At 37.3% G+C, this 24,853-nt stretch overlaps 1 protein-coding gene across 2 annotated transcripts in view; it reads left to right on the forward strand.

Annotated features, from left to right (window-relative positions):
* OSBPL10 (oxysterol binding protein like 10) overlaps positions 1–24,853 on the forward strand; it is a 492,302-nt gene that overhangs the window by 429,878 nt on the left and 37,571 nt on the right. For both annotated transcript variants that reach the window (XM_077787009.1, XM_021525868.3), the window contains exons 5-6: positions 13,354–13,564; positions 21,884–22,044. In XM_077787009.1, the coding sequence (XP_077643135.1) occupies positions 13,354–13,564; positions 21,884–22,044 (372 nt within the window). The remainder of the gene's footprint in view (positions 1–13,353; positions 13,565–21,883; positions 22,045–24,853) is intronic.

The following is a 24,853-nucleotide window of genomic DNA, read 5'->3' on the forward strand; positions in this document are numbered from 1 at the left end:
CCGTTGAAGTCAATACAAATGAATGAGGCCTTAAGCCTTAATTCAGTAGTTTGATATTAATTTGGCACAGAACATGGTAATATAAGTTATACTACAGCTACTACTACTTAACTGTGTTTAGATGCACTTTTTGATTTGAGAAGTGTTGTGATACAAATTTGTGTTACAGGTACATTTAACAACTCAGTTGCAGCTGAGCTTGTTGATACCAAAAGGGTTGCTCCCAGTTGGGTTTTAACAGGAGCCATTATGATTTGTTTAGAGGTATTGATTCTGTAAAAGTATAAGCCAGTTGCAAACCTAACATGAAGCCTAAAAAGGGCAGCTGCAGATGTTACCTCTGCACTTTCTTCTGAATTGGTGTTGGCCCCTGTTCTAGAAACCTGCGATACTTGAACAGTGTGAAAATACCAGTGTGAGCACACAGAAATACTCTTCTGGCTGTACAGCAATGTTTGTGTGATTGCCTGCCCTTCCTCTCCTTAGGGAGAACAACAGAATTGAGAGCATGAACAGATGCAGTTACTCAGTGCCTTCTGTGGCAGTTCCTTTGGAAGCAGTTTGTCTTGTCTATAGATGTCTATTCTTCTCTACCTGTTTTTTCTATCTCAGGTTGGTCCTGCTAAGATCAATAGAAACATGTCGCCTAGGGGAGTAAGTGGGATGCTTAAATCTCTGACAAGGTCAGTCTCCTCTCCCAGAGTAGTAAATGTACATGTGCTTATAAAAATTACTCAGTAAGTAGCATTAACTGTCTCACTTTCAGGGATGAGGTGATGGAAATTATTCTAATACTATAAACTAATTGTTACCATTACATAAACATGAGCTGAATACTTCTGTGATCTCTGAACCTTTGCCTTGTGTTTGCAATATGTTTGAGGTCACTTACAGTGTATATAGGTAGCATCTTCCTAAACTGCACTTTGTTCTGTGCATTTGATTTTGTATTCATGTTAAGGTTGAGTCATCCTGGGTTCCAGATACCCAGGCAGGGAGAATTAAGGTTGCTATGGGAATTGTAGAGCAAATGTTCTGCTAAAATTACACTGTTTGTCCATATGGGTTATGTCAAGAATGAACCTGGCTCATTATTTCTGATATTTCCTTCTACCAGCCCCCCTGCTACTTCGAACCTGAAAAATATGAGTTATACAAACATAGCTACTTTTCTTTTTTTTTTCAGCCTGTAGTTTAGCACTAATCAAGCATGTGCAAAGATGATAATTTTCCATCATTTAATAAATGGCAATTTATAAATTAGGGGTAATACTGTACGTATGATAACTACATTCAGAGATTGCTGCAGCATTTATTTTCTTAAGCAGTTTCAGAGAAGCCAAGATTATTCTTTACAGTTATTAAAACATTTAATTACATTTCAAGTAAATGGTAGGTTCCCAAGGGATCCTGAGAGAGTTACATTTGAAGGGAATTCAGTCTCCAGTTTTTATGTGCCTTCAAAACTGCCACTTATTTCTGCTTTATGTACAAAATTCAACCATTTTATGTGCACATTTAAAACAGCATAGCATACCATACACATGTGCAACTACAGGGTAGTTTTCTTTCACAACTATAGCACAAATACTGCATTAGTTTAAAATCAGAGTTCTCAGTTTGAAAGTGAAGCATTAAAGAAAACATATTTCAGTAAATATTTTCTTGGATAGGGGTATCACATCTCATGGTCTTGTTTTCAGTGCAGGGTGGCTGGCTGATGCAGCAGTCATTTTCACAGCAAACCCTGAACTAGGGTGAGAAGGGGCACCTTCTGCAACTCTGTAATGCAAATTGCTGCTTCCGAGATACATGGGCCATTTTGTTAACCCACACTTACCTGCTATTTTTACTGAATTAAGTAGAAGGTATTTTTGAATGTTATCAGTGGTAATATATGACAATGTAATATTAGGTGGCTAGTGAATTTTCAAATGCTAAGTACAGAAAGTACTTCCATAAATGCCCTCAAGAAGAAAGTAACCATAGAAATGGCTCATATATTTTAAGCATAGCATGAAGTTTACATTATTATACATGTTTATTGAGGACTTACTGTAATCTTCAGCTCCTTGTGTAACACCTAAAGTACTGAATGTGACTCTTAAGAAAGACGGGAAACATTTTGAATTTACAGCAAATGTGAATAGTAAGCATTGTTACTCTTAGTTATTTAACGAGGACCTGATCTCTGACAGCTTTTGCTGCATGTTCTTACGGTAATGCTTGCCTTGCAGGCGTTGAATGCTTTGGAAACTGTGCTACATAGGTGCTTTTCAGCAGCTGCTTACCTGCTTCTTGGTTGCAATTCAGATTTCTGACAACATGCTTTTAATAAATGACCAGTAAGACAATGGCTTGCAACATCTCATCCAACAAGCAAACCTGAACTACATCTGCCCAAATCTGACATATGCTTTAAAGTAGCATTTAAGAATAAAATACTACTACTACTACTACTGCTAATAATAATAATAGTAGTTTTAAAAGATTTGGAGTTATTTTTTTCCAGCACCAGGTGTTCTGACAGAAACCTCTGCATCCTTGAAGATACTCATGTTGAAATGTGTAATTTATGTTCAACATGGCCTTTTCTCTTCTGAAGAATAATTTCACTCAAAGTCCAAACCCCATCTTTTATCACTTGTGTCCTATGTTGCAGTAAACTGATAGAAATTTCCTGTGATTGCTGATGTTGACCTAATGGCTAGCAGCAATATTTTAGGACCTCTCTGGAATGCTTGAAATTCACAAATGAGCCTAAATTCCTGATAACCAAAATATGCTTTCCAGATCAGGGCTATAGTTGTTAACTTCAGCAAAATGATCCTTCTGAAGCATAAGGAAAACTGCCACTCAGAAGAGCCCACAGAATAACATCTGTCTATAAGTAACGTTTAATGACTAAAAATAATGACTTTGCAAGGTAATTTTTATAGTAAAATTGCATAAGAATAAATGCCCACGAAGTTCTTTTTATAAACTGCTCTCAGTGCTTTATTCTGTGGTTTAAAATAGAACAATGTGCTTCCTGCTTGGCTAGATGGCAGCCAGCTGCCATCCAAGATTTACTTGAATTTGTGCACTCCTTAATTTTGTTTTTCTAATTTTTTTGGTTCTGGATTGCTAAAAGCAACTTGAAGTGGGGGAAGCCTTGGGAGCTGCTTTTTCTCTTCCCTGTGATTTTTCTTTGCGATCTCAGCTCTCTGTTCCCATTGAATTAGTAGGATGTGGTTATATAGAAAATACACAAGAAAAGGGATCATGGTGGGGGAACCCAGCACTTAATAGTTGTTCTTCTACAAAATGTCGTGTGTTACCCAGATACATGGAGTATTGACAGGGAGCTCTAATACAGCAGGCAAAAGAGGAAAACTGTCATGTCTCCTGCAACAGGCCCTGATACCCTGACACCTCCCTCCAGTGACCAGTGGCCAGTGCTAGGTTGATACTGATAATTTTGCAGAATAATAGCTTACTCTGATTTGTGGGAAAACACAGTGGTCATTGATACAATTTGGCTGAATCACATGCTTTCACTTGTGTATTTCTTAGGGCAGCCAGCTCTTTCTAAAAAGATTTCACTTCTCACCTAAAGACTTGTGGAGCGATTGCATCTAGTGTTTTAGTACTTTGGTTTGTTTGTAAATCTTCTTCCACACGAAAAATTTTGTGAGGGAGAACTGTTCTCCTTCATATTTATGCAAGATTTTCAGATTTTAGCAAGAAGGTATTCTCAGAATAATGAAAAGATTTTGTGAGAATGACAGGAAAAGCTTCCCTCCCCTCCCATTTTTTCCCCTCCTGTATAATGAAGCCACTCACGGAAAGCTGAATATATATCAGACTATTGATTAAGACTAAAAATATTCCCTAATTTAGAAAATCCAAGATTGCCTGTCTACTTAAATATTCTCTGGCAAAATGGGAACTTTTTGTCTGTCTGCAAGGACACAAGGTCTTTTCCTCACCCCTGCCCCCAGTTGCCTTTCTGTCATTCAGTAGCTCATTTCTCAGGTGAGGAGGACAGATTGAATACAAAAAGCATGCATTTAACCTTATGTCTGGGGTTGTCATGTATGGTAAGGAGGTAGCAAAAGGAGGCATTTGATTTGTTTTTGCCTGACATACGAGGGGTGTTTTGCTGAGATTTCTGGAGGCATTCTCAGGGATCCTGCCAGAACTGCTTTGATCCTCTGTACTAACTATTTGTATTGCAAGGGCTGTGAAGCTCTCTCTGGTGTCTCTCTGCTTCCCAGATTTAAGAAGCAGACTTCTTTAGAAACTCAGAACACTCAGATTGTCTTTGAGAGTGTCTTGCATCCAAATAAAATGTCTTAGTGAAGTCCCAGAGAACCCTGACAATTACAGATATCATATACTTTTTGGTGTTTGGAGATGGACCTGTTAAATATATTTTGTCTTTCATTCTTCTGAATAGAATGCTGCTTTTGTAAAACAGGTAGTTAAGTTAGGTCCTCTCCCTTTCTTGCTGAGCTTCTATTTTGAAGGGAGGAGCTTCCTCTCATATACCTGAGCTGCAACCAACTGAGAATTTCTTGGGAAGGTAGATTAATTTTCCTCCTCTGCCACTGCATGGAATGTAATTTTCCTCCTCTGCCACTGCATGGAATGTTTAAGGCTTCCAGACCATTCAGCAAAAGAGACCCGTGTCCCCCTTTTCCTCTTTCTCTCAAATCTGGTGATTTCATGGACTAAAGCAATAGTATTCAGACCTACAAAATATGAAGTCCTACTATTGTAGCTGTGCAACTAATAGCTAATAAGGGAGCTTGCAGGTGTGATTAATAAGCTACTGGATAGTAGGCCAATGAGTCTGTAGTTCATCAAATGATTAATGAATGTTGTCTGTGCAAAATAAGAATTATATTATATTATAAGGATATAGTTTAAGTGTCCAAGTTGCATAATTTGAAGATACAAAATAGGAATCAAATGTGTGAAAAAAGGAGCATAGTTTCATGTGTAGTATATGAAAAAATTAACTAGCCAATTCAAAATTTTCCTGACAGATGGTGGTAAATAAGAGCTGCTCTCTGGAGACTAAACCTTGTGCTGAGGTCTGTGTAGAGCTTATAGCCCCTGGAGTTGCTGATGGCAACCAGTGGGACAGCAGCAGATTGGAAAGAGTACCTGAGAACAGGAAACAATTGAGTCATCCTGCCTCCTCCACTCCCTGTTTTTCTGGTTGTCTTAGACTTGGCTTTTAGACTCAGTCCTGATGACATTTGATGTTTCCTCTGTAAGGTTTTCCTCACAAGGAACCACCCTGTGGAGCGGGTGTTGAGAAGGCTGAGCACAAAAAGCCAAAACAAAACCCCAAAGGAAATACTGTTTTGTTAGCTGAGACAATGAAGATATGTAGCAACTGACTTTTCAGTTTTTCCCGTAACAGAGATTGTGGGTTCCTGGTTAGGGAAAAGATAACAAAATAACAGATGAGGGTGAGAGAGCTTGTTTTCATTCTCCTTTGAGGGAAAAAATTGAATGGTGAAAGCAGGGGCAGGGACTGAAAAGAAGAAGAAATGTGTTCTGGTGATTAGCTTCCATCCTGATTGTCAGAGGTATAGTTCTGTTTGTTCCGTCACTTTTTGTGTCTCTGTCTGCAAATTGCATGCCAAATGAAAATTAACTTGCTCCTTTGAAGCTTTGTTGATAGGATGTATGTGTCTGAGCCTTAATAACTATTATATAACAAGTAATTCCAATTTTAATGTTCATTGTTTGCTTTGTTAAAATAATTGAGGTCAGCTGGCTGCCACCCTGAGGTGATGATAATGGAGAATTTCGTGCTTATTCCCAGTAATGGGAGGGAAGCAGTAATCAGGAAAGAACAGCTGATACGGATGTCATTATCTGGTTCCATCTTTCCAAGATACTTTCAAAGTATCTCAATTGGTGTTCTAGGATCCTTCCTTAAAACATTTTTTGTCATTAGCATAGTAATGTTCACAAAGGCTACTGTGGGTCTTACTCCTGATTGAAGATTTCTGGGTAGAATTATTTCCTGTTTACAGTTTAAGGAGGTTGTTTTTGGTCTGAAGGTCAGCTTTTATTGAAAGCCAAGTGTACGGATATGTTACTGGTGGTCATCTGGTCTTGTGCCTGTTTCTACACTAGACGCTTTAAAAGCTGAAGTGCAAAATTATCTTGATAAGAGATTTCTGTTAGCTATTGGAGTACTTCCAGCAACAACCTCTATTCTTAGTTATTTCATCTTAGTTACATATTGAGCTGTGATTTTGTCTTCCTGGCTTGCATGCTACAGATGGAATCCCATCCCAAGATCTGTTATGTGACATTACTGAAGAAAAGAGTGAAGTCTGTAAATCCTTGTCAGAAAATTTCTTTTGTCAAGCAGTAAGATGGACATAGCAAGTAACCTTGAGTAGTCTGAGAAGTCTTCTCAGTAATTTAAGTCAAAGCAAAAGTTAATTTCCTCTGCTGTGGTTATGCTTAACTCAAAACAACAGAGCATTAAATTTGGAAAAAAAAAATCACTTTTACGGCATTGGTACAAGTTACCTTCATTTGCCAGACATCTCAATTGGTGAGGTATACTTTCTGAGCTGATGATTAACACTATTTACAGTAGTCATGCATGTGTGTTGATGCTCTTTCCTTTTCAGAATAAATAGTGGAAAGTGGGCAAGTTTAATGGAAATACTGTTGGATTTATGAATATGAGCTGAATTGGTTGCTAGTGTATTCAGTTAGTGAGGGGTGTGGTTGCTTTAGTGACATAGGAGTTCTAGGTATTAGTATCTTACATTTTGATGTATTCTTGATAGATGTATATGTATATATATACACCTACATTCTACTTATACTGGCTGTTTTAACTTTTGATTTTTACATATGACAGTTTGTGGTGTTGATGAAATACAGGTCAATATTGCAAGAGGAGTCCTTGCTCAAGGTCAGAATTGATGACTATGTTATGTTCATGTGGCAGCACAATATATCACATTTACAGTGATTTAAAAGGTTTTTATTACTTGTTTGTGGACTCTTCTGTTCTTCCTTTGCTTTTAAGAAAAAAGGTGTTTTATAATAAATAAAAGAAAAAATGTAAACTCCTGTGAAATCTGCATGTTTAACAATGGTTAAATATTCTCACTCATAAATCATTTGTGACTTATTCTAGAATAGTTTGAAAAGCTGGTCTCCCTCCTGTCCTTTCCCAGTGTTTTCTGAAAAGTTATTTTGTTATTTTTTTGGTACAATTTTCTAAAAAGCAAAAAACTAGTCTTTCCAGAAAGTGTGTATGTGCATGTGTCAGAGAGAGAGAGAGTCTGTGTTTTCATATTAGAAAAACCCACCCCAAATAAAGCACCAACCAATCAAATCCTGCCAAAAAATAGTGCAGCAGCAAGCTCGCTATTTCCTAGTCTTTAAAAGCAGTAAACTCACAAGGATAGCTTGACTTGGAGTGATGCATGTTGCATTTCTATTGCTATTAAAGTGTCTAAAGATATTTCCACACAACTGTTTATTTTTACAGATCCTCTATTTTTGTATAAGCTCTTTTTATTGTGTTGTTTATTTCCCCATTTTTTTATTAACCATTTTCAACTTTCATGCAGTCAGTGATGGAAAGGATTTAAAAATAAAAATTACTGCATTAAATCTTTCAGAGGTGTTGCCTACTGATAAGTAATCAGACCACGTGCTGCTGGTGATGGTGTGCAGAGATTGCTACAGTAAAGAAAAAGTATTATTAACTGATGGAGCAGAATGTCTCTTTCATGAATGATTTCTAGCATGTCACAGATGAGCTCGATGGTACAGAATTTCTGTGGTTTTTCAGTGCTAAAAGAATGTTTTCTTTTTTCTCTGGAGTGTTTTGGATTTTTCCTCATGGGTAGACATATCTTAATACTGACTGTAAAAGCATTCAATTATATTATCAACACTATTTAAACAACATTTAAACAAAATCTAAACTAAAATTGAAATTGCTCATATGTGTATCGGACTGTGGCTGGCACGGTCTGAAGAATCTCATGCTTTATGTTCTAGAAGAAGGGTGGGATGATCTGAAGCATTTAAATCATTATGTAGAAAGACAGGATTGGTAATGCTACTTGTTTTCATGACCAGCTCCATGTGTCCCCTGTGACAAAAGGAGAATGTCTGCTTGCCCTCTGAGGTCATACAGCTGATGTCATTCTTCCTTTAAGGAACCTGAGGTTATATCATTCTTTGGCTGATGTCATTCTTCCTTTGAGGAACCTGAGGTCATGTCTTGGGAGGTGCTCCTGCAGCAGCTGTGGATTGAGTTTTACAGATGGCATAAAGCTGGTGTTTGCTTTAGGTTGTTGTGATGTACTGTGTTAATTGCGCAAAGTTCTGTAGGATCAATAATTCTGGAAAGAAAGATGTCTAATAATACACATCTGTCCTAGACAAACAGACTTATGCCTGTTAGTCTTGGAGTCTGGATAACAAAAGCATTTAAAATAAAATCAAAAGCAATCATATGCTCTTACATTTAGGTGTGGCTATTCAGTTTTCTTCATTTGAAGTTTCTGTTTATTTTTATTGTCAGACAGGAGGAAAAATCTTGAATAGAGATTATTTATTATTTTACTTAATAATTAGGAATCTCTCCCTTTCTCTTTCTGGTTTCAGAAACAAATTGAAGCCTTAAATAAAAAATGGCGTTCAGATTTTAAAAGATTATTTCTCTGTGTGGGAAAGAATCATCTAGTATTTTAATGAAATGTTGGATTCCTGTATTTTTTTTTTCTTTTAGTGTGGAAAATAACACTTCAATTTTTCATTTTTACTTCCTAAATTTATTTTTAATAACTAAGTTTAGCTTATTTACCACATGAAGGAATGTTCTTTCATCTTATGTCTGAAATAAATTTCTTTACAAACCTAGGGCATCTCATAGCTTTTTCTGCTTATCTTCCACATACTGTGGAAATAACCCTGAGAATTAGTAATTTCTACTTACCATTTGTGTTGGATTCTTATCACATAAGTGTTTGGTCTCTTGCCTTGTGGTGGGCTGTGTTCAGAACAGGAAGTGCAGTTCCAGCTGTGAAGGAGTAGGTAGCAGGTTAAGTAGGCAAAGCAGTCACACAGGATGTTAAGATCAGCCCTGAAGAGGAGGAAGCGGGCAGCAACAAAACTGTGGATTGTTTAGGAGCAAGTGGTAGGGAGGGCATGGCCTAGAGAGGAAAGCATCACAGATGTTTCCTGTTGCGTTCTGACATTCATGAGAGGGTCATTGGATGGCAGGTTTCTTGGAGTGTAGTGTTATTCAGGAGAATTTGTTGGCTTGGCATGGCAAGGCTTTGTCATGAGAAGGCCCACAGATATGGCTTCTGTGAGAAGCTGCCAGAAGCTTCCCCATGTCTGACAGAGCCAAGGCCGGCTGTCTCCAAGATGGACCAAGCCCATCGGCTACTGAGGTAACAGATTTAAGAAGGGGGAAAAAACTGCTGCCAGAGAAGAGAGGAGTGAGAAAATGTGAGAGAAGCAACTGCAGACACCAAGGCCAGTGACAAAGGAGGGGAAGGTGATGCTCCAGGTAGTGGAGGAGGGATTTCCCTGGAGCCTGCAGAGCAGCCCATGGTGAAGCACGATGTCCTTCTACAACCCATGGAGGCCCATGGTGAGCAGAGATCCACTTGCAGCCTGTGCAGAACCCTGCCAGAACCGATGGATGCCTGAAACAGGCTGTGACCCTGTGGGAAGCTCAGGCGGAAGCATTTGCTGACCAGACTTGTGACCCTGCGGAAGACCTGTGCTGGAGCAGTTTGTGAAGGACTGTTTCCCATGCTGGATCAGGTGAAGAGAGCAAGGAGCATGGAGTGGCAGAGACAATGTGTTGTGATCAGGCTGTAACTCCCCCTAACTCTCCCCCTGTGCTGCTCAGGGAAGGGAGGCAGTGAAACTGGGAATGAAGTTAAGCCTGGGAAGAAGGGAGGGGTGGAGGAAAAGTAAGATCCCATTTTATTTTCTTGTTACCATGCTCTGCTTGGCACTAATGACACTGATTTCCCTGAGTCCAGTCTTGTTTTACCTTGGTGATTGGGTGACCTCCCTGTCCTTATCTCGACCCCCCCAAACTTTTTGTTGTTCAGACAAGGAGGGGAAGCAGTGGGCACTGGATAACCAGCCAAAGCCAATCTCCTACAACAACACAGGCAATACCTGAGAGTTTCTGGCAGGCTAAAAGGTCTGAATTGCTTTCATGCTTCAGGAGCAGCTGTTAATTGGGAACACATTTCATCTGCTTGTTTTCCTGAATCAGAAGATAGAGAAAGAAGCGAACCATGCATTTGAGCTGGTGTCTTCCTAGGATGAGGCTTCCTCTTACTAAACATTTTGCAATTAAGTAAATGCATGCCTGATAATGCTAAATATTTGCACACATGTAATTCCTTTTAATACATATAGTCCTGCTGGTTCTTTCAGTTTTTTTAATTGTGCATTTGTCATAAAGTTGTATTTTTGACATTTTAATGCTTTTCTGAGAACATGCAGTTGTTTTGTGATATTATGAGAAGAATATATAGGTGAAGAGTAGCTGTCAAATCCAAAACAAGAGTGGAAAGAGAAATGGATTAATATTTGGTGAGGAAAAAGGGGCAAATACCCTTCATTGTTGTTATAAGTAGAGAAGTGCTACTTTGAGCTGTCTGTATTTGCAAATGGGAAGGATGGAGAATTGTAAGATGCTAAAATAACCCCATGTAAGAGCAAAGTCATTCAAAATTGGGCAAGATATTTCACTTTGGAAAAGGAAAGTTAGAAACTTCCCTTTCTCAGAATCAAAGCTTTTCATTTTGATATCGAAACAAGCTTGGAGTGCTAGGAGGTCAAGCATTTTACCTCTCCTCTCCTGGGAAAAAGCAAAAAACAGAGCCACCAGTAAGACAGAGGATGATGCTATAACTGCATGACTTAGTGGCTTGTAAGTGTTAATGTGGTTAATGAGTTTCATCTTTTATGGTTTGGTGTTTTTGTGCTAGCTTCTCCTTGATTTACTCTCTGTAGAGCAACTGCACTTCACATCTTCTGAGATCTTTTATCAAAGTATTTAAAAAAAATTGGCAAACATATTACAAAAGTTCAGTTATTTCAATAATATATGTAATTTCCTTATGCTTTTTTGCCATGGAGTTGATCTGTCACTTAGAATAGAGGAGGTTCTTCTTTTTCTGGGCATTCAGCACCTAAAACAGTGTGGTTTTGTTCAGTGTTTGAGCAATAAATGTTCAGCAAGTTCTGATACTTTGAATTCTATACAAAAGTTGCAGTTCCAGATGTCTTCTGCTGTATCAGGTCTATAGAGCAGCTGCTGCTATCACAACTGTAACATGAAACTAGGTAGCAAGGAAAGGATGAATCAAAAGGCTCCTTTAAAGCTATCTTAGGTCAGCTAGAAAACAGTAAGACTTGGACCAACACCTTGTTTTGGATAAAGGTAGAATAGACTTTAGATTTTATTGAAATTTCTCCTAATTGAGTAATACAGCTGACAAAAAAGCTGTAAGGTTTTGGGCTGGGTGATAGCTGCAAACACTTAGTTATTTTTCCAAATGTTTTATAAACTCCCTGATCAGTTTATCTTATGCTCCTGTCTTATCTGTGAAAGAATATAGTCCTTTATTAAGGGGGAGGGGAAGATTAAAATGTTTGAAGCTTTCAGAGTTTTGCTTTTTAATTTTTGTTTTAGTTTTTATGGAAGCAAATCTTGAATTTCTTAGCTGTTCTTCCCCCCCGCCAAAAAAAAAAAAAAAAAAAAAAGAGAAAAAAATAGGAAAACTAATCACTTGGAAATTAAAATAGAATATTTCTGTCACTGTGAAATATGAGAAAGTCAGGAAGTCAGGTTTTCAATTTCACACTCTTATGCAGGATGGGAAAAGGAGAGAAGCAGTTTTCCATAGAATTATATTGTTTAGTCTTCCAGGGAGATGGTCATCTTTTTTCTCCTGGCTTTTCCTTCCATTTGCCTCCTTGTGCTATTTCCATGAAGGAGGAATACTTGCATTGCCTGGGATTGATTCTGTGGTTCCCTAAAGCTGCATATTGAGAGGGTCTATGTCACCTCCTGACAGGTCTTGTTTTCTGGAGGGGGAATTAAAATTGTCTGTGGCTTTTACTGAAGTTTTGGCCTCTGTTTTAAATGTTGATTATTAAAATGTCATGTTAACCTTCAGCAAGGCATTTGGCTAAATTTATGTACTGCAACAACATCTTCTTGTGTAATTCTAGTCTTTTCTGCAAGAGTGGTTATTTACATCTCTGAATTCAGTTTCCTTTCATGCTTTTCAGTGCACTCAAAATATATTTTTTAATCAGTCAATTTACAGTGGCATAGGAAGGCTTCAGGAAGCACACAAGACTTGAAAATATAATAATGATAATAAAAAAGTAATGAAGTTTATAATACATTTTTATAGTACAGTAGTGTGGACAAATGGAGTTTGGATCTTTGTTTATTGTGATGTCTTCACATATATTTTTCTGTAAACTTTGGATATCTGAAGTGTAGACCTGTAAATTTTTGCAGCAAGTTTTTTGCAAGGTAAGTGTAAGAGGCTTGTCATATGCATATATGATTTCCTACAGGGTGCAAAAATGGAGAGAGAAATTTTGAACATCTCCTGTTTCTTTTGGCTTTAGGATTTTGAAAGCTTGCCAATTTGCTTAAAGAGCAGCCTGCTCAAATCCTGTTTTTACCTGCTGTACAAGCACCCCTTTCATCTCCATCTGGATGGTTCAAACCTAAAAAGAGATTAACTTTCTGTCTGACAGCTGATATTCATATTGGGTATGAAAGAAGTACTCTAAGTTGCTTTCTATGCTAATGTCTTGAAAGTTAAAAATTACTGTATTTTGTAAAACCAGGTCCTTAGTGGTGTTTGAGAAATGGATAATGCCTGTTCTTAAACTGTGATGAGATACACTGTCCCTCCTCCTTTCCTACATAAAGTAGTTTCCTTGGGCATCTCAGATCACATACAAAAGCAAGAAAATCTAAGCCTAAATTAATAATGGAGAAGGAAGTAGAATTTTCATACTTTTCCTTACAAAGACTTTCAGAAAGTATGAGTCACTATTAAACCTACTGTGAACCTACTATTTTAAGAGACTATTTTCTCTAACATAGTCTTGACATTTTTACAGGCCTTTGGTAGTCTCAAGCCCTTCGTTTTTTTAGGTGAGTATATGGTATGTTTGGATCAGAACATTAACATCCATTTGTGGTAGTTCTTCACATTTAGTCACTCTTTCAATCCATAAGAATTTAACAGCTACATAGTGATATTTCCTATGACAGCAGATGCTTTTGGACCTTTACAGATCATGAGCCAAGCTGAAGGACAACAGAAGAATCTTGTACAAGCCATTGAATCTCTCCCAAATTCTGGACCTCTCACTGCCTTGGATCAGGACTTGCTACTTTTAAAAGCTACCTCTGCTGCCACCCTGAGCTGCCTTGGAGAATGCCTGAGTCTACTGCAGCAAAGCATGCATCAAGTGGGCCCACAGCATAACAGGACTCTGTCATCAGGTGAGCACAAGCTCCTTTGGATATTATTTCATGTGCCTTGGGGTGTTTTATTATGATATGAAGCAGGCAAAATTTACCATTCTCAGAGAGGCAAGTTGGGATGAGCTGCTTGTGAGTTTCTGCAGTCTCAAGCACTGTAATTCTTTGCCTAAAAAAAAAAAAAAGGCAAAATGTATTGCAGTCAGAAGAGAGGAGGAAAAGAGGTGGTCCTGAATTTTCTCAGAGAAATTGGTCCTGAAGATAGCTACACAAAAAAAAATGTGGCATGTGGAAGAGGTATATATAAACCTACATTCTTAATAGCAGTGTGGAACCAGCTTGGTTGTTTTGGTTTGCTCCCCCTCCTTTTTTTTAAAAATAGATTTCAATCTCAATACAGATTTGTTTGATAAAAGTAATGCTATGCAGTGCTACAGTGAAAATAATATTTCTAGTTTTCTGCATGGAAAGATGCTGCTGAGGTGGATTTATTTTGGTCTCTGTGTTTCTTTGAGTCTGGAAAGAATTCTCCATGCTTAAAAAAAAAAAAAATACGTGGCAAGTTCTGTGAACCTAAAATGTCACTGTGATAATACAGTGAGTTCTGCAGGCATGAGCCTCTCAGTCCCCATGTACGTCAGTTTTTCCAGTTCACCCAGTTTTGGATCTGTCCATAATATTGGAGGTTGGACCTTGAGCTTTCTGGAAGAGTGGTTAGTGTTTCCCCATGCATAAACTGCACTGCTAAGTCTTAAGAGCAAGTGTTGATTAAGAGATGCAGCAGCAGCAGAACTCTGGATACAGGGTAGCTTTTTGTGTTTTCTTTGGGTGCTTCCAAAACAATCCCCCTCACACTGCCCTTACTTGCAGTAGGTTCACTACAGAGCAGGACATGCCCTCAAGGCTGCTGAGATGGCACAGTGGGACAGCTTCTGAAGCATTCCCATTGTGAAGAGAATAGAAATGTGAAAGGTTACTTGGGAAGCAGGAAAATGATGTGAAAATGGTTCTTGGGAAAAACAGTATTAAACCTTCTGATACCTGTCCTGTGGTATGTGCTGACTTTCCCATCCAGATTCCGATGAGTTTCAAAATGGAACATAATTTTTTTTAAATTGCCATTTTCTTGTAGAAAATGCAAATCTCCCTTGCACTTACCTAAGTAGTAATGATGCAGTGCACTAAATTAAATTATTTGATGTAACTTTATATAAGAAAAGAATGGTTTGAAACAGAGATGAAAAACATACTTTGAAGAAAAGTTACTTTCTAGTTTCAAGGTCCTTGAAGGTAATTTTTTATCTTGATGTGATTTAAGTGAACTGTCAAGAGATGGGTGACTTGAGGTATACATGTCCTTGACTCTGTGTCCACATAATCCGCTGTTAAATCAGTCTTTATTTTGACTTGATAATGGTTTTTGAGGCTCTATGGACAAGAAGAGAGAAAAGCAAGCAAAAGGTAAGTAATTGCTTAAAGGGAATCCCTTTTTTTTTTTTTTTTAAAGGAAAGTAATGACTATGAAATACTGAATTATAAAATCTAATAAGTGTTTTTATTTCCTAAGACTGTAAACTTACACGAGAATCTTTCCAGGAATCAAAATTCTGTAGCACTGGTTCACACCAGCATCTTTGGTGTAACTGCAAGAACTTGAAGGCAAGCAGTTATTTCTTCAGTGTGTATGTGGGCTTATTCTTTGGTATGGAATTAAAAAAAAAAAAAACCCACTAAGAAGGGAACTAAAAGCTACTGAAATATTTAGTCTCTCCTCCCTGACTGAAATGACTTTTTTTTCCCCCTAGGCTATATTATGCAACACAGTTGCCTGAAAGAACCTGGCCTACAAGTCTTGATTACTGATTTTCCTGCACACTTAATCTTTTCCGGGCATACTTTGATAGACTTAATGTTTCTGCTGAGTCGGTAGAGTTTCACAGTCATCAAAGCTGCATAAGCTCATACCTATTAAGACTAAAGCCTTTAAGAAATCCCCTAGCAAACTAATTCTGAGAGATGATCTAGTTCATTTTGATTGTGTCCTCCAGGTGAATTTTTTTACTTTTATACCCAGCAGGTACAAGAGAAGATGACCTTTATTGTCACTGACTCTTGTTAGTTTAAAAACCATGTGCTCCTGTGGTAGGAATTCTCAAATGCCTTGCTTGTGAGATGTCACAGTCCTGTGCAATTTATTGCTGAATGCTTCCATCCCAGTGTTGTGTCATTACCTCCTGTGTGGTGTAAAGATGCTAGTGGGCGTTGTGGGGCAGAATGCATAGAAGACAGGAATATAATTTATTTTCTTGCTTCTAGCCTACAGTTCATGAAAGCAATCTAGTTCAGGCAGATAACAGTCTTCCTTGTGTGGAGTCTGAGAAATACTCAATTGCTTAGCTTGGGTGACTTGAACCAACCCCAGAGTTTGCTTTCCTTCAGCATCCAAAGCTTTCACTATTATGCCATAAAGAGAGAGAACTGCTTTAAAAGGAGATATATATCTACTTAATCTGCTTTCTCTTTACCTTTTCTTGTGTCCTTGGGGTCTTTATACTTGATTGTGCAAGTTTTGCTGACTTTCCTGGAGACCTTGCAGTCCTACTGCTTCTAAAGCAAAGACTTAAAAGTGGCTGAGAGTTTCCGACCTAGTGCTTATGGAATGCTCTCATGAAGATTATAATTAAATAGTCACTATTTTAAACAGACTTACTGACATATATTGTTTTAGACAAGAAAAAAACAATCTTCTTTCTTTTGATGTAAATATTTTTGTTGCTTTTTTCTCCCAGTAATTAGAGTAGAAAGAAATCAGCATTCATTTTAGTGGAATCTTGTCCAGAATCTACAATTATGTACGTCATGACTTTAAAATATTTTTATGGCATCCTTTCTGATGGAATAATTTAAGGATGACATGATTTTTCCATTTCACGTTTCTCACGAATTGTCAGTCTTAGACCTCAAGCCTATAAGCAGACATGAAGATTAAACTGAACTCTCCAATCTTCTCTTGAAGGCTAGTCAGTAATTTTTTTTTATTTCTACTCTGAAGCTTCATGGAAAGGTTTTTCTGATTGTTTGTTTTGGAAGTACATCAATGAGAACAGTCAGTGAAGCAAAATCCTGTCTGTGTTTCCACTTTTGAGTAAAAATAACGTCAAAAATAATTTCTAGCTGTCATTATTAATGGTATATGCATTGATCACTGGCTAATTTTTTGTAATTTTTTTTCTTTCATTGAAAAATATGCCAGAGAAGGGTATTTTTAGTTGAAAGTGTTGGTTACATATAGTATGAGTTGAGGATGAGAGATTGCATCTCTACAAGCATCTTTATGTTTGAGAATTATGGTTTTTTGGTGTTTTTTTTTTTTTTTTTGTTGTTGCTGTTGTTGTTGAATGGTGGAAAATGTCAAGGTCTTTTTGGCTCGGAATGTCATCACTTAGGTACATCAAAAGTGCCTTCTGATAGGCTTGAGTTTATTTGACATGCAGACAAGGAGCAGGTACCTTTGAAAATAAAAATGTGGAGAAAAAACTTTTCTTCATTTCTAACTTTAGAAGTTCTAGTATTATTTTTTTTTCCAGCTCTGTATACAGCCTTTGGCAGAAGAGTATCTCCAGAGCCTGTTGACTGCGATTGTTAATATAATTCCCTCCCAGACTGGGAACGGAGCAAACTTGAATGTTTGTTTTAATGTAGCTCTACCAGCGTATGTTGTGTTTTAGGTCTGTGGGTTTTTTATTCTGGTGTTTTGGCAGACAGAAAGTTCTCTCCTGTAGTAGCAGCTTGCACAGATCAATTCATTATTTTAATCTGCATTTGTCTTTAGCCACTCATTTACGGAGTAAAGCATCTTCCCAATAGGAATTCCCTCCTATATTTTAATTTCTCTCCCTTGCCTGCTTTTCCAAATTGTAGAACACTTCATTTTTCTTAAGATTTTTTAAAAACAAAAACCAAACTCATACTTACTATGGATTTTCTGCAGTTCACTTTCATATGAAAACACTGCTGCTTTTGGGTCCCTTGGAAGCAGATGGATTGGAGGTGATTCTAGAGTTGGGGACAGGATATACTTGAGCTTTTTATTCCCTATTGCTTCCTTTTTGGAGAAAATAAATGGATAGGAAGGACAAAATCTAGATGTTTTCAATTTGTTGACAAATGACGGCTAGGAATTCTCTTGCAGCTGGTGACAAGAGAGAAAAATGAGTAGACAAGTACATGTGCTTAAATGCATGTGGAAAGGGAAGCGTGAGGAAAGAAAATGGGAGGACAAATTTTTTGTTACTGGGGTACTTTACTGAAGTTGGCTTGGTCAGTCAGTTCTCCCTTAATTGCACCATCCTCAGCCTTGCTTCTGTCAAGAATAACTGGAACAGTTTGCTGTTCTATCTAAAGGCTAATACATTATTCCTTACATGTTCTTCTTTCATTGGAAGATAACATTATTTTCCAGTCCTCACACAACATTAGCAAGTACAATCTCATATGAAAAGCAGAGATGCAGCTGCCCTTTGCTCTTGCTGGTTCAGTGTGCTGTAGGGATTCAGCAGAAAGACCAAGCTGTCACATCCATTCCTGGCAGGAGAAGGAATCCAGGTCTAATATTGGTTTCTCCTCAAGGCCTACCACTGCACTGTTAGGAGATATTTGTTAGAGTTTATTTAAAATATGTCAGGAAAGTGTTATCAATAGATCTTAGTTTGCAATCATGCCGGGGAGGGGGAAAATGTAGGTGTTTTTTTTTTTTTTTTGTAGTCTCCCAGGCAAGACCAGAGGACTTAAAATTAGAAAGGTTTTTGTTATGGAATTGAAATAGGTGTTAAACATATTTTATGTGTCAATTATCATGCAAAAGTGAATTTTAAGGTACATCACATAGCCGGAAAATTGAAACCAACAAAAGAAAATTATCAACATTGCTTAACTGAAAAATCTCCTGCAAACCTTCCTTTTGGAGAGAACTCCCCCTTCTCATGCAGTGTGCACCTGTAGAATGGACAGATGTTTCTCCTGAGAGCATTTGTGTGATACAACCTATTGTGGCCTCTAAAATAGGTGTTTGTGAACTGTAGCATTGCTATAGGTCAAGGAGAAATAGATTGTGTCTGGATGCTGTGCTTTGCTTAGGTACAAGTGTTCTTATGTGCCTTGGTGTACTTACCTGTTCATCACAGTGGAAACTGCTGTTGAGGGGAAGTGGGAAGGAAGCTAAATTTTGGGAATACTCTATAAGAACTCTTGTTTTGTATATGCTCTGAAGTTTCAGAGGAATCAGACTTAAGTTTTCACTCCTGAAACTATAGAACTAACACAGTGCAGGTAGAAGAGATCTGTCTGATTTTACTAGTTGTGTATTTAGTACGTCCTTTCTAATTTTTGCACCAACAGATGTTTTGTTTTAATTAGTGTAGTGCTTTATGTAGTCTTAAAGCAAGTAGTAAAGTAGTTATGTAGCTGAGAATACTTTTATATAATTTGTGACTGCCTTTCTGGGGAATTCCTTAAGAGCTCTGAGATGTATCAAAATAGGTTAGAATTTACCTTTCTGTCAGCTGTCTTTGGCTATGACTGAGAACAGAGAAAAAAATATGGTTTAAAAAACCCCAAGCCAATGACAGCAGTTTTTTTCCTATTCTTACCCAACTCAGAAGATCAACTTTATCATATTATGTTTAATTTTCATAGATATATTTTTAAAGTATTTATAAGAATGGGGATTGAACTAGTGATAGAAAATTTTGAGTCCCATAAAGGACAAAGATGGCAACTCCATTACAGTGGATCAAATGATTTACAGATGGCAGCTCAATCTGTGGAGAGTAAATTCCAGTAAAACAACTGGATTAGATATGGCACAGATAACAGCTGTACCTGTACTATTTTGTGATAAGAGTAATTTGTACTAGTGTATTTTGAGTGTACTGAAAAATTGAAGAAAACCCTGAAAAACTGTCCTGAAAAGTTTTGGAAAACTGATAATATGAGTAAAGTAGGAGTCATACTGTTGTGGCCTTTCACTTTCTACATAGAGATTGTATTCTTGTCTTAGTTGATTTAAAGATAATTTCTGATGAGTTCTCTTATCAGAGATTACTTTTATCTGAATTGTGAGCTGCTGTATTAGATATATGGCAAGTCCCTTGGGATGATCTGAGAATGCTGACATCTCAGTAAGATTTGTAGATTAAAGATCATCACAGGTTCCCTGATGGCACTTTGAAACTAGGTGGGAATTTTTTTTCAATTTGTTCAGAGAGATACTCTTTATTTGTTTAGATTTCTGTGCTGTGTGACTTAATATCTTTCCCTGCATATTTCTGTTCCACAAAGTAGTCAAATTCCAGATGCACGGTTTAATGAAACAATTTTTCTCATATGCAGAAGTGTTGAGGAAATGAATGTGCTTTAATATCATTTGGACCACAACGCTTGGCATCCTGTTGGTGTTGGCTAGGTCATAATGTATTTTTAAGATCCATTTAAAATTTGATTAGGCTGACAAGACTTGTTGTTTTGTGAGGGTAGCATTGCCCTTGGTACAGGAGAGAAAATATGCTTGCCTAGTTCTAACAGTTTCTATTTCTCTTAGAGACTTTAAAATGTGTAGAGAAATACAAAGCTCTTTTTACAAGGTGTTTGCACTGAAGAGGAAAACTAGTATAGTGCTTTAAAAAATATGTTTGTGATGATGAAGGAAATGTTCACATTTTAAAATTTTCCCTGAAGTGAGGTATTTCTTCATGTGGGAGCTTTTTATTGTGCTTATTTACATAAACTAGAATTTAAAAAAATCAAAATAACTGTTTACAGTGAAGACCAAATAGACTGTGCAGAGAGAAATGGATAGCCCAAGGAAATGATGGGATGACATATTTTTAAAGATTGGCATAAAGAGAAGTGAGTTCAATTTTTTTAGTGTTTCTGTAATAGGAAAATAGCAACAGTAATCCATTATTCAGCTTCTTTGACAGAGAAACAGAAAACTAGATCGAGATCTGTAATTGCAAAATAATGAAGAGTGAGAAATAATTTGACATGAGAGCCACAGAAATGTTCTTCCTTTGGCATGAGGAATTTTGTGTAATTGTATAGAATACACATTTGAAAGAAGAAAAAAAGCTGGATTTTTTTTCCCCCCTATTGGTTACTCAGATCTTTGAAAATAATTTTTTAAAAACTATTTGCTTATGCTTTCCTGACACTTTCTTCAGCAAAAGATGGCGCCACAAAAGCACTCTAAGCAAAGTAGCTCTGAACTCCTGCCATGTCTTCATAACTTAGTGCCTTTTTAGATGAGAGGAATGTTCTGTAACCATTTTGTCTAGCATTTGGTAAGAGTTCAGTCAGCTGTGGGATTTGTGGCCCATTTTTTAATAATGGAAGTGCTACTGTAACACTGTGCAGCATAGCCTCTCCAGATCTAACCATGCACTTCACTTACGAGGCAATCTCTGGTAACCTTGGTGATATGGAGAGGAGAAATTGCACGTTCTTTAATGAAATTTGTGTTGCTCTGCATCATCTTAAAAAATTTGTCAGCGCTGAGAAGAGATACTCCCTGTGGCACTAATTGTATATTAATATATAAATTATGGTAATGAGTGAAGAGCTATGATTTTCTTATCCATGTCTCTGTTTTATAGCAGTGTGTAATTAATAGCTGAAATTTTAAGTCCTGTGCTGAAGACTACTGATTTGGCTGTTGAGACTGTGTTTTAGGGCACTTGGGGAGGAACAACTGTGTACTTGCCTTAGCTGATCATACTTTCTGTCATGGGATCCTTAAATACAGACCTATCCAGGAAATCAAGTGCCCCCAGAAATAAGGGTTGGTTTCGTTTGATTCATATTTAATGTGTATCTTTCTAATGAGACCTCTTTTAAACTGTGGTCTTGGTACCAGTAAAGCATTTTAGAAAAAACTTTTAGTAGTACAGGCAGAAATAAAATGCAGCTGCTAGGCTTAAAAATGGAGGGTTTACATGGATAACTTCATAGCTATGAAAATAGTGGGTAGAGAATTCTTGCTTAATTTCCAAGGTATGCCAGTTAGAATTATGCAGTCTGGTGGACTTAAAAAAAAAAAAATCATAGATAAGTTTGCGTATAAGATGCTTACTTTGGTTATTTAGGGTCTTTCTTGCTTCCAAAGGCAGGGATATCATTTGAGATACTACATAAGCTGGTTCAAAAAGTACGAGATAATTTTTTTACTAAAGTAAAGCTGTACATGGAAGCAGAGAAGAGATACAATTCATTTAGATCAATAGAATGGTGAGGGGAACGGAGGAAATCTTTCTCTCGTAAGCTGATACCTATTTTCTGCTTCAGATGGTATCCTGGGATGGCCTGGGCCCAAGTCACACTCCACTGAGGAACTGAAAAATGGTGCCCTCAGCTCCTTATCATCTGCTAGTGCCAACATTACATGGGCAAGTACCATAGTACCATCTGCAGCCCAGGATGTACAGGCACTACAGCCAAACACTGAGGTAAGCGTGCTTGGTCTCTGTAGAGACCTCTGTTGGTTAGACACAGTCCATGTGTGATGGTGGATACTTTAATTGATGAATTATTGTATTCTGTCTTGCTAGTGTACTCTTTGTTTGAAGTTACTTGTGAAAAGGATGAATTTTGTGCAAAAGTGCACTCTTAAAAACTTGAAAAATATGTTGATGATATTGTTTGATGCTTTTGCTTCTCTGAGGTGCTTGGGTCAGCAAACTTTGGCAAGTGTACAACTTCTTTCCTAATCTTAAAAGCAATAAACAGATTGTCACTACAATCTATCAGAAGATAGATTTCTATCCTCTGATGCAAATAAAAGCTATTTATTTGTTTTTCATTCTGGTTTGAGATAGACAGGAGACTCTACTTGCTTGCTACTTGTTCTTCCCCCGTTGCTGTTTCCTCTTGAGTATAGCTGACTGTTCTTGGATTTGAAAAATTCTGTTATTTCCCGATGCCTTTTCCTGTTAAGTCATTATGGGCAGAACTTGTCCACATCATCCTGCATCAACCAGCTGATTTGTGCTTTTGTGGCATTTGCTTGGTAAAGGGAGTTCTGAAGCATCCACTCTTTGAGGAGACTCACAGCTGCGTATCGGACACCCCATGCACTGAAAATCTCTCATCATGACAAACTTCAGCTTCTGCTGCCTGCTTCAGTAACCAGTCCTGCCCACAAGGAAAATGTTTCACTCTAAGACCCTAGAGATAATAGGGCACCTGGAGCAGATGAAACCTGGAGAACTGGAATAAAGATTTTGAAAGAACTGAAGAAACCAGTGAATGCTCTGGGCGATTGGAATGGCTTAAATGAAATTAAATTTTAACAAAATATGTAATGGCTGGAGACATCAATAAAGCTGATTTCCAGTTCTTTTGTAGTATGTTGAATTGAATGTAGTTCAAAATAATTCAGAGATAAACCATTTTTTTTTTTTTAACATGTTCCTTTGGTCCTCTGTCCTTAGAAAAGAATTTTGAATTCTGTTACTACTAGTGTCCATTTACGAAAATGTTTAAATTACCTGTAATTAGTTTTTATAAGGAAGCTGTGGTTTTTTTCTTTTTTCAGATTTACAGTGTGTTTTTAAGACAAGAGGCTATTTAAGAGTATTGTTTTGGGAGTTACTACTTACTGAACCACTGAAGTTTCATTAGGATTTTTTTTTTTTAGGTTTTGTTGGTATTTTTTTATTTTTGATCATCCACTAAAACCAAATGGGATGTGGAAGCATGAACTTTGTAGCAAGAACATAAAGAGCAGCAGCTGACTTTACTCACATTAAGGTATCATTTTGCAGTTGAGTTGAGCCAACTCAATTGTTTTAAATGACATTTTTTTTAATGGATCCAATCCCTTCCTATTCATTTGCTGATGAAAGGCACTGAGTTGTGTGCGTGTCTTGAGGTACTCTTTTGCTTCTGGAACTCGTGATTTATTGGGAAGGGAGTAGCCTTGAAGGGGTGAATAGAAACAAGGAAGTGTAGCACTGTTTCTAGTACAGAATCCTCAGTGCTTTGTATGAGTCTTCCTGAACTCAGCAACCTGCATTTGGAGGCCCTGAGGCATTAGCCATTAAAAAAGAAGAAAAAGAGATGGGGGGCAGAAAGAAATTAAGATTTTTTTAAGTTACAAGAAGGTCAGCTCAAGATGATAGAAATAGTAAGTGGAAGTTTGTGGGTTGGTGGAGCAACAAGAAACGGCTGGAATCAGGCATGCAATTTTTGTTATGTAGTAGTACAGTTTAATGAGCAGAAATTTAGTTTTGCCTTGAGGAAGTGACTTAAACCAGGATTCATTCCTAGAAGTTCTTTACAAAGCTGCATCTTCTCTTACACAGTGTCTGTGTGTGTGGTGCTGAGATTGATACTCTTGGTTCTGAATTGGAAAATTTTTTTTAATGTAGCTGTTACACTTTTCAGTTTTGATCATTTTGATGATTTTTTTTCTGAGAAACTTAGCAGTTACCCGGGTAAGAAGGGTATCTGAGCCAGGTAGTCCCAGGAGATGATGTCTGACCTGCCCAAAGTTATCAAATATGTTTGATTTGACACAATTTAACAGCTCTGTGTGCACGATGTAATAATATTTTAAAATATATTGTGGCCTTGTGTGCCCAAGGCAAAAGCCTAGATCTGGCACTGAATAGGCACTTTATTTTCAAAGGTATAAAAGCACTGACTGTGCTAACTACTTAGCATGTATAATAATATATAAAAACAAATGAAAATCATCACTTGTTTGTAGTCCAGATACTTTGTTGTTAGTACCAGTGGTGACATTAGCAGAGAATGAGAAAATGATTCTAGATGTCATTAGTTGGCATTTTGTTGACACTGAGAAATCCCCGATTTCTTTTTTTTTTTATCTGATCGTTTATTTTAGAAAAAAATAGGAATCCACAAGTGTCATTCAAATGAAGCTTATTTTTCTTAATTATTTTCTTTTTAATAAAACCCAACTAGATAATCTTGTTTTCTTGAAGAAGCTGCTGGGGTATTAATGGGGCTCAACTTTCCAAATATACCTACCAGAAGAAATAAGCCTTGCTTTCACAGAAGTTATGAGATGGGAGTGCTATTTCCTGTATCAGTGCTATCAAAATTAATTCCACTCTCTTCTTTGACTGGTCTAGATTTAAACTTAAAGAAAACTTGTACTTTCATGGTATAACCTCTATCTCTTAGTTAGAAGCTATAGCCCAAAGGAATGGGAAAGAGCTTTTTGACTAACTCTTAATGTAATATAGTAGATGAACCAACCAAACAAATTGTGAATTGACCTCTAGTCTG

Source organism: Lonchura striata, chromosome 1, assembly GCF_046129695.1.
Source record: "Lonchura striata isolate bLonStr1 chromosome 1, bLonStr1.mat, whole genome shotgun sequence".
In the NCBI taxonomy this organism is placed as follows: Eukaryota; Metazoa; Chordata; class Aves; order Passeriformes; family Estrildidae; genus Lonchura; species Lonchura striata.